General features: G+C 45.1%; 1 protein-coding gene across 1 annotated transcript; it reads left to right on the forward strand.

The window, feature by feature from the left end:
• Positions 1-1,644: 1,644 nt before the first annotated feature.
• LOC108844854 (meiosis-specific protein ASY2-like) lies at positions 1,645-4,529 on the forward strand. The gene is made up of 5 exons (XM_018618142.2): positions 1,645-1,839; positions 1,915-2,446; positions 2,514-2,648; positions 2,724-3,535; positions 3,699-4,529. The coding sequence occupies exons 1-5, from the start codon at positions 1,645-1,647 to the stop codon at positions 4,527-4,529; spliced, it is 2,505 nt and encodes an 834-aa protein (XP_018473644.2).
• Positions 4,530-10,370: the final 5,841 nt, after the last annotated feature.

Here is a 10,370-nt window from a genome sequence, read left to right on the forward strand (position 1 = left end):
CAATTTGGTAATATACCTTTTTGATCACAACTATAAAAAGGGTATTTTTGACCATAAAAATAATTTAGTAATTTTAAATTTTTAAGACTTATTCTAGTAATTACTGAAGTAATTTGCCTCCTTCTAGTAAACTTCCCAAATTTTTATGACGATTCTTCTAGCCGAATCATCAGTAAAGGCCTGCTTTCTATAATTTTCAGAATAATCACAAACTTTAACTCAAAAGTAAAACAATAACATATCCTTCAAACTTCTATAAAGTTAAGTACTTGTAGAAAGACAATAAACCATTTTGCAAAATCAAAAGAAATTCTTACCAAGGTCACTTAAGACAAGGACAGTGAAAACTACATAGATACAGAACTGCATAGATAGGTTATTAAAGTTCTCACCGAGGGTCATCATAAAGTATCATATCAATACATGTCGTAGTCATAATTGTCAAAGTCATAGCAATTAAGGTGGTCGTCTTCATCTGAATCCATATCAATAACCGTTGCATTAATAGGATAATCATGAGTTGAGTCATTAGGGTGTCTCACAACTTTGATCCTCTCCGAACACCTCTTTTCCAACTCCCTGTTTGAGGTGAGTTTGGTCAACAGAAAATAAAAGAACTCAAGAGTGGGATGAATAAAGACGTTTTATTAGAGTCGGAATAACGAGGGTACAAGAGTAAGAAAGCCGGCTAGTCGATGCTCGGAAAGCTCCTAGGCGGAAGTACAAGAGAAAGCGGCGAGATATAAAGAGAGTAATGGAAACCCTAATCTAGCCGCAAGTCTGTGTGTCTAAGTGGTCATCCCGTTCCTTCCTGTCCTCAACTCCTTATATAGTCTCTTAGGTCGGTTAGCTTTGACCTAATTCGTCCTCTTCGTTATGGGCCTTTTGTCTTGCAGGCCCAGTCGGGACAACTGTTCGGCCCGAGCTGCTTGGTCGCTGTCTTCGGCTGCTCGTCCTCTATCCAAAGTGGTCACGAGCCGGGTCGCGACTCGTCGGGAGCCGGCTTCGAGCCGATCATCCTTTGAGCGATAGTAATGGGCCTCCTGTTCGCTGCCTTGTGGGTGGTGACAATCCATCCCCAACAGTAAGTCCCCCTAGTTCGTTGTCGAGTCGAGCAATCGATCGCAGCGAATTAGTTAGTTAGGACTCGAAGAATAGGAGGTTCAATCTTTTGATTCCCTAATTTCAATGAGGGACCGCCGATGGAGAGGTTTTTTTTTTGGGTTTCTCAGACGAGTAACCGATATGCCGTATGCTCGGTATCTCAGGCGGGCCCTTCTAAAACCGTCAAATTGATTGGGTTTGGTTTGTGATGTGACATTCGAACCGTCATCGGTTTTTGATCGAGAAGTCGAAACGTCACTAAGGTTTTTGTCGAGGAGTCGAACCGTCGCGTTTGGGGATGACGCGCGAGCCCACCGACATGCCCAATTAGGCCCGCGTAGGGTTAATGATGGCGCCTCGTAGGAAGCGCGTTCCCCCTCTCAATAAATAGGAGACTTCTTTCGAGATCTCTCATTCTTCTCTCAGTTATCAGGTACTTTCTCTCTCTATCCTTTCTCTCTCTAACTTTTGCTCTCTAGTTAAGGTCCCTTACTCGGTATGTCGACGAGCAAACGACTCTCTCGAGAACAGAAAGGAAAGATGACTGTGGATATGGTTGGGTCCGACAGCGATCTAGAGACAGTCCGCGGATCCGACGGTAGCGCGGAGGCAGCTCATCGCGAGGCGATGATGGATACGGAGAACATGAGTAGGAATGAGCGAGTGCTCGTCTCGGAGGCGATGGTCGCATCTCGTGGAGATGACGATGGCCATGACCCGATTACCGAGTCGATGGTCCCCAGCTGTTATTATCCGGACGGAATCTTCGAGGATCAGCGCAGACTCGACCCAGAACGAATTCGTCCCTAGGTAGTGGAAGGGCAGGATTGGCCAAACGTCGAGCCAACCTGGTCCACCTTTAAGTCGGTATCGAGGCTTCTGTGGAAGCGTAAGGCATTCGGTGTCACATTCATTATCCCCAGGGAGGACCAGAGGCCTTGGTCTCCTCCGAAGGGATACCAGTGCGTGTACGAGTCGTATTTCAAAGGTGATACGAAGCTGTGGTTCCCGATTCCTCGGCTCGTTACCGCCTATACGATGCGCCGAGGAGCCGCACTTAGTCAGTTCCTGAACGGAGCTTGGCGACTAGCGGTCGCGCTGGTGGTTATCGGGGCGGAGGCCGGCGTTGCTCTCAACGTTCGAGCATTCGAGGAGTTGGTCTCGGTGAAGATACATCAAGGCCTGATCTCGTTGAAAATACGTCCTAATTACAACGTGGTGACGGGCTACCCCACCAAGACGAACAACTGGCAGCGATCGTATTTTTACGTCAAGTCCGATCGGGCGGCATTCGAGGAGCCGTTGAAGACTGGCTACCGTGTTCTATGGAACAATGAGATTGGTATAGAATATCGATTGGTCTTTCATTGTTTTGCGCGTCTGAACCTTGTTCCTTTGTGCCTTTGCAGTTCCTCATTCGAATTCCGAGCAATACGAGGAAGAGTTTTTGGAGAGTGCTCGGGTGGTTGCGTCTCGGAAACAAGATCATTGGGACAACTTTTCCTTCAGTAGGATCCGTGAGTCGGCTGGTCGGATTAGACAACGTAAGTCTTTCGGATCTTTCTCTTTTACTCGGTCCCTTTTAGGAGATCTTAACTTGTTTCCAATTTGTCTTGCAGAGGTTTGGCGTTCGAACACGATTCCTATCATCACTAAGAGGTCGAAGAGGATTAACTTGTTCAACAAGGACGAACAAAGGGAGATAAACCGAGCAAGAGCCATGAGGGAGTTGCCGGATTTGAGCTTGATCGTCGAGAATCAGCTAGGGTTCATGGAGCCGGATCAAGCTGCAAACACGGATTCTCCCGATCTGGGGGACCCAAACGTGACCGAGTTAGATGTCGAGACTCGGCTCGCGGGGAAGAAGAGCAGCAAGAAGAAGAGACAGGAGCTCGCAGCTTCCGAGGAGAGGCAGCCTGAGGAGACTTCTGCAGGCGGAGATACCGAGCCGGAGAAGAAACGGGCGCGAAAGGATCCCGTCGAGGCTCGAGCTTCCTCTGTGGAGGAAGGAGAACTCCGAGCCTTGGAGCCGAGTGGCGGTTCCCACGATGGTGGTGTCCCGGATCTTTCTCTTGGTGGCGATCGAGCAGAAGGAGCCCAAGAGGCTTCTTCGAAGGCAAAGAAAAAGAAGAAGTCGAAGAAGAGCAAGAAGAAGGACGCCGGCGGGTCCTCGGAGCAGGAGGTGGCGACAGATGCTGAGCAAGGAACTTCAGAAGTTCCGACTGCTGTTACTTCTGCTGAAGAGACAGCAGCGCGCGAAGATGCGGGGGAACCGAACAAGCCTCCCCTGAGAGCTCCGCAGGAGAAAAAGGATGCGCCGAAGAAAGTCCAGGGATTCTGCCCGGATAAAGTTGATTTCATCTACAAGCGCGATACCCCCTTGTTTGCAGCAACAAGGAATGCGCTCGCTTCGTCCGACAGGTTCGAGGGAGTTCCGATCATCTTCCGCTCGTGAAGGACCTTGTCTTCCAGAACGATTACACCTTTGCTGCCGGCTCTTCGGTCAGGGTAAGGGCGAATCTCTTGCCGTGCACGTTCCTCGTCTCCTTCTGACTACCTTTTTATTTTTTAACTCTTTGGATGTCGTGTTGTAGAGCCAAGGAGACTGGAACGTAGTCGTCGGTAAGTACGACAAGGCGCTGAAGGAAGCCTACGCCACGATCGATAGCCAGAGGCGCAACGGCAAGGAAGCGACCCGTGCCTTGGAAGACATGCTGCGCAAAAAGGATGAGGCGGTTATTCGGGAGGAACTCTTCCAGAAAGAGGCTGCCATGAACAAAGAGCTGAAGAGAGCTCGGGAACTGGTCAAGAAACTGGAGGGGGAGAAGGCCAAACTAGCAGGCGACAAGGAGACCCTTGAGAAGAAGATGGCTGCTGCCGACTCGGCGCACTCCAAGGAGATGGACCGTCTAAGGGATTCGCGTCGTTACGAGGTTACTCATGAGCGAATCCGGGTAATGGCGGCGATGCATGGGAAGTGCGCCGTTCGTTTCAAGAGGATCCAGGATCGGGAGACTCGTCGCGATAAATTTGAAGACGCGCGGTGCATGCTCGGTCAGGCTCGAGGGATGAGGCGTTGTCTCGAAGGGATGAAGGCAACAGGTAAGAACATCCCTCAGGAGGACATCGATACCTACGCCGGGCTAGAGAAGCATTACGACGCTGAGATGAAGCGTTTGGACGTAGGCGAGCTTCCAGAGAAGGACCTCTCTCTGTCTCCTCTTGTGCTCGAGTCGCGGTTCGTCATCCAAAAGATTTTGGATAGAGTCGACAAGTACGGATCGAACAGGGATTTGCTCGATTCTGAAGCCGCCAAGGCTCTTCGCACTCCTCTCAGGGAGCAAGGGGATCGATCCGAGGGACCATCAAAGAGTCTTCTTGAAACCATCCAGTCTCACACTTTCCAGCGTTTTCCAATATCTTAATCGCGCCTAGCCTTTGCAGGATTGATGATGTCAATTCCGAAGGAAGCTCCGACCAGTTTATAAATCTTCCCTTTTTCATCACCGGAGTCAGAGACGATGACGGAACCATGGAAGAGGAAGAGGAAGAAGCCATTTTCTGTGATGGTCAGGTTTGTCTCTCAAGTCCAAGATTAAATAAAGAATGAAGTGAAGTAGCTTCAACTTTCAAGACTAGCATCATTACTCAGTAACCAACGGCCATTTTCTCTGATAGGCAAACTCTATCAAGTCCATTAAATAAGGGAGTTCAACTTTCAAGATTCCAATATCCATTACTATCAAACACTCAACCAACGGCCATATTTTCTGATGGTCAAATTGTTGTGATTCCATTAAATAAAGGAATGACGTTGTTTTCAACTTTCAAGACTCTTGTTCGAGTCCATCACTATTGACCTGACCATTTGGTCCTTCATGCTATTACATATCAACAACTTTAACTTACTAAGATTGGGGTTTGACGGCGGCCAGTTAACGTTTAGATCAAAATATTGTAATTTTATTTCACAGCCGTGCGTGGAAAAGTGTCAAATAACAAAGGGTTGTATGCATTAAAGAGAACAATGTAACAAACTTAGAACATCTTTTTGTCAAATATGTAAATTTGTATAAATATGAGAGCTGGTTGTAAGGCCATCTGCATTGAAAGCTTTTGTGGAGAGTTCACAGCATTCCCAAGGAAAAAAAAATATTAAAATAAGAGGAGAGGATGAACTTGTGCTCGTGTGCCTTTTGCTAGTGAACCGGTTCATGACTGTTTACGCGGGTCCCACGATATGTGGCGGCCCGTGACTGGTTCAATTATATATATATATATATATATATTTTTTTTTTTTGAAAAAAAGTCAAACAGAAAAAAAAATAATAAAAAAATGTTTGGTGAACTTTCTTCATGGAGATCACTAATGCAGATGCCCTAAGTGCTTACAAAAGGGATTCTACGGAAAAAAGGATACTACTATAATGGGTTCCGGAAAATAATCAACAATTATGTTTACGAAAAGGTTTTTAATTTTTTTTTCTCTTTCAAATCTGTCTTATTTGTCTTATTGTCACTATTTTCGTAAGTAAAAAGCTTCCGGAAATTTTCTTAAGACATCCGCATTGCAAAGTTTTTAATATATTTCTTGTAAATTAACTAACATCAGTGGTTTACTTTCGATCTGAAGTCGGACTCACAAACCCGGTAATTAATCCAATTTAGGCTTTAAAAATATCCACTAATTAATTAAAACTCGATAAAACCTGTTAAAAACCCTTAAACCTGGTAATTCGATTACAGGTTGAACTACCAGGTGAACCGGTGAATAATTTTTATTTAGTTTTTTTAGGTTTTTGATTATTTTATTAAATATGTTTTGTATTCCAAAATGTTAAGTTTTTACTTATAGTTTTTTTTAGTTTTCTCAATTATCATTTTCTTTGCTTCCACATTTATTTTATTTCACTGTCATCTTTTTAAAAAAAAATACCTATTTTTCCTTCATGAATAGCATTTGTTTTAGCCTTCTAGGTTCTAACTTATATCATATAAACTATATTTTTTATTTTTAGTGAATCACATGATTTTATTTTGCTTTCTTAATTTTACATATTTCTAAATAAATAATGTTTTATTGTGAATCAAATTCGTTAGTCTTGTTCAATTTTTAAAAATCATATATAATGCAGACAAAAATATTGTATTGTGATATTTAGATTTTGATGAAGATTTCATTATGCCACCTAAAAATAATATAGTAAGCGACTGTGAGGGGTAAAACTCACACCTAGATTTTAGATCAGGTTTATGTTTAGAAGAGGTTAGGGAAAGATTATCGCGGCTGAATCCCGTAAGAACTTGATGAATGAACTTTGATTTGTATTGATTTATAGAAATAAGATGGTTACAAAAGATGATCTTTGATGAATATAAAGATCACGAGAGAATTACAAATAAGAATGTTTCAATGAATGTTGAGTAAAAATATGAGTCGGATCGGATCCTTTTCTTGATCTTCGACCTTCCTCTTTTATAGCCTTGCGCTCCTTTAGGTTATCTGCAACTGATCTCCGAGATCCTCTCCACTTGAGGTGGAATCCGCAACAGCTTCCCCTTGACCGGGTCCTGCGCTTCTTCTGGTTGTGACGTGAGCTTCCTCTTCGTCGTGACCTCCTTAACGATCCCTTAGCTCTCAGCCTCGGCTTCAACTTAGCTCTTCTAGGTACCGAATTCGTGAATGGGCCAGTCGCGGCCTGTTTCCATCCTTTACCGTTCAGCAATCAGCTATCGGGCCATATTTGGGCCAACAGTTGCCCCCAGCTCTCGAGATGAAGTTTCGTTATCCTCGGGAGCTAAACCTAGCCGCCCAAGCTAGATTCTCTTGTTGAGATCATGATTACTAGCTATCTCAACCACATTTATTTCATCTGATCGAACGGCTGCGAATTTTCTTTGATTATATCGACGGTTTGGATTAATAAGAGTTTGAAATATAGTTTCCGATTTTCGAGACGTGATGGGATATAAAGCTGAGAGTATTAACTCCAAGTCTCTCCACTTCTCCACGCCTCCGACGGTTTCCAAGGTAACTTCTCCTTCTTCCTCTATTTTACAGCACGTTTTTCTTTTTTTTTTATCTCTGTTTCCGATCGATTTTCATCCCTAAGTTCCTTAGAGATTCACTCTTGCTCATCTCGACCCGATCCTCCCTCTTTCGCTTCTCCTCTCTCTTTTCCTTTTTACTTACGATGAGTAAGAAAGAAGGTCCGGCGCAATTCAAGTCTCACCTCCGGTGCTCGCCTTATGAAGGTCAAACAGGAAACGGTGAAAAGATGAAAGACACCGGGAAGAAGAAAGTTAAAGACTCGATCGGGGCAAGAGTCTAAAAGGATGAAGAAGAAAGGTGGCAAGAGCGCCTCCTCTGGCCTCACTCTCCTTCCCTCTTAAAGAGTCAAGATTGTTACCACCTTATCGTTCAAGCCCACGGCAAGAGCGACCTAGCTAGGGCTTGTAAAGACGACGAAACCCCGAGACCGTCCGGAGGGTTGGTTCTGCGTTCATGAGAAGTATATCTCCAAGTGCCACCTTCGGTTTCCTCTTCCCACCCTCTTACTGGATCTCCTAGATCATTATCAGCTAGCTCTTCCTCAACTTTGTCCCTCGGTCATCCGAGTGATAAACGGGTTCATCACTAGAGCCAAGGAGGAAGGAGTCATTGTTGGTTTGACCGAGCTGATGAGTCTCTTTTCGATAAAGGAGAGTACTTCCAAGGATGGTGGAAGCGGTACCTACTATCTCCCCTGTCGTCCAGGGCTAGGCGTATTCAAGTTCTCGGCCAGTGACGATGACTGGCGCAAGAAGTACTTTTATGTCAAGATTGATCCCTCGACGGTTCCTGTTGGCGTGACCTTAGGAACTCGTGGTCTGATATTCCGGTTAGGATTTTAGGGATATATTCACATGTTTATCTTGTTTGTCATGTTGTGCTAATTATCTTTTGACTCTTTTTGCAGAAATCAAAGATCCTGTCAAGTTATCTAGTAAACTCACCAGAGCTCTCTTCAGGAAGCTTCAGCATAGCCCTAACACTTGGGTAGCTTACACCACTTCGAGAGTTGGATCAGCTAGGTTCCCTGAACGATACCAGCGTCCTTCCCCGATTCAGTGACGGTTGCTGGTTTAGAAGGTAACCTTTTATCTCGTAATTCATGATTTTTACTATCCGAATTTGTCTCATGTGATTAATGAATCTTTTCATGTTTTAGTTTCTGAGGGTGATTCAGTTTTTGAAGTTTCCTCCGGAGCAAGTACTTCCTCGAAGACTCAATCACAGAAGATGCCAATTCAACCTTCCTTCCGTTCCAGGGGTAGATCACCAAGGCTGCCAGCTCCTCTAGAGGGAGTGATAAGAACCAGGGAGGATCCTTCCTTGACTCTGTGAAGGAGGTTCTTGATGAAGGAGGCTCTGCTCCTGCTAAAGGTGTTGGCTCTTCGGAGCCTAAGGTTCAGGAAGTTGGCCTTCCCTCCGAGGTCCCGATGGCTGAGGCTGATCCTCAAATAGCAAGGGATCCTCCGGAGTTTGAGCCCCGAGGAACAAGAGGTCCCGAACTGACCAGGTTGACAGACCTTCGAGGTCTTCCTCCTCCTCCTCTAGAGGAGGAACCGTTGGCTGGAACTTTGCTCATTCGAAGCCTGGATCGGTTTTGGACGATCCGTGGGGTTTGGCTACTCTGATGAGGCATATGAAGAGTCCCGGGTGTTCCCCCCTTCGATCTCCAATCTCACGCACAAGGATGAGTACGTCGATATTTCATCACATGGGTCAGGTATGAAGTTGATTTCATCCTTTAGTTTTTTCTTTGGAAGATTTTTCTGTTAAATCGTTTTTCGTTTTCTGTAGCTGGCTGGTGCTATCAACAGGCTCAGTTCAAGTTTGAGGACGCTGTACACAATGCCCCCAGTGCTGAGGAATTAGCCCAGGTCACTGAATTGGTCAAGGCCACCAAGACTGAGCTCAACCAGACTCGGGCTCTGATCTCGGATCTCCAAGCTGAGGTGAAGAGACTTGGCTCTAAGTGTGATGCTCAGCAAGGGACGATCGAGAGCCAGCTATTGACCTCCAGGTGAAAATAGGAAGATTGGGGAGTTGGATGCTGCTCGGAAGATAGCCGAGTATCAAGTCAAGGAGCTGATTGCCACATCTCAGAGCAGCCAAAAGAACAAGGAAGCTGAGGTCAGGCTAGCCGTCCGGAGAGGAAAGAAGGAGGTAGCCGAAGCCTACAACAAAATTCTGGTTGTTGTCAAGGAGAAGTTCTCCAAGAAGAAGGACGAAAGTCGACCTCCTGGTTCACGCTCAGGAGATTCAAGCCAACACCGAGCTCCTGAAAGACATGCTGGATGGCGAGATTAAGAGTACTCAAGATGAGTATGATCGCTTGGTGGCAATAATGCCGGAAGCTGTTGCGGCATACGAGAAGGCTCAGGTTTCGGACTTCTCGATCGGCAAGCTCCCTCTTCCCCAACTCTCTGAGAGTTCAGGTACTTTTGAGGTTAATATGTTTAATCTCTCCTTTTCCTGGAGAGTTTGGTTCTAATTTGGGATTGGTGGGTTCTTACTCAGCCCCAGTCGAAACCGCCTCTGGAGGTAGCGACAAGGAGATGGAGGAGGAGGTTCCTGAGGAGGAAGATCCAGCTGGTAAGGGAGCTGAGAAGAGCTCGGATGACAAGGAAGTTTAAGAGCTGAGGCTCTTTCATGTTTTCTAGGATTTCTGCCCGATGGGCTTTGTTTCATTTGTTTCCAAGACTTATAGCCTGAGGAGGCTTTTAAACCTTTATCTGTTTGCACTTCGAATCTTTGTTAGCCTGGGGAGGCTTTTAAACCCTTGTTTAATTTCAAACTTGGTTTTCGTTTCATTTTGAGTTTTGGCTTTAGTCGTGAAATATGACAACTTGATCATAATCGAACCTTACGATAAGTCTGGAAGACTTTGGTCGTTTTTAGTTCCTTAAGAGGATTTCTTGAAGTATCGGGATTAGCTTAGGGTTTTTAGGAACCTAAGTTTAATCTGGACACCTTAGGTGGGGGTTCTTGGGAACCTGAACTTGTTTGTGGGATTTCAAGACCCGTTGAGACTTGCTTAGGATTTTAAGACCTTTGTGATTTGATGAGGATTTTAAGACCTCGAAGATTTATAAGGATTTTAAGACCTTGGAGAATTGACAAGGATTTTAAGACCTTGGAGATTTGGTAAGGATTTTAAGACCTTAGGTCCAGGTTCGTCGAGACCTGATATTGTCTGAAGGATTTTAAGACCTTAGGT

This window comes from Raphanus sativus, unplaced genomic scaffold, assembly GCF_000801105.2.
Source record: "Raphanus sativus cultivar WK10039 unplaced genomic scaffold, ASM80110v3 Scaffold0528, whole genome shotgun sequence".
NCBI classification, from domain to species: domain Eukaryota; kingdom Viridiplantae; phylum Streptophyta; class Magnoliopsida; order Brassicales; family Brassicaceae; genus Raphanus; species Raphanus sativus.

Bases quoted from the DNA above. Each gene is read 5' to 3' on its own strand.
- LOC108844854 (XM_018618142.2), top strand. From the start codon at position 1,645: ATGACTGTGGATATGGTTGGGTCCGACAGCGATCTAGAGACAGTCCGC. The intron at 1,840-1,914 runs GTCCCCAGCTGT...ATTCGTCCCTAG, and splicing joins ACCCGATTACCGAGTCGATG to GTAGTGGAAGGGCAGGATTG. The intron at 2,447-2,513 runs GTATAGAATATC...GTGCCTTTGCAG, and splicing joins TCTATGGAACAATGAGATTG to TTCCTCATTCGAATTCCGAG.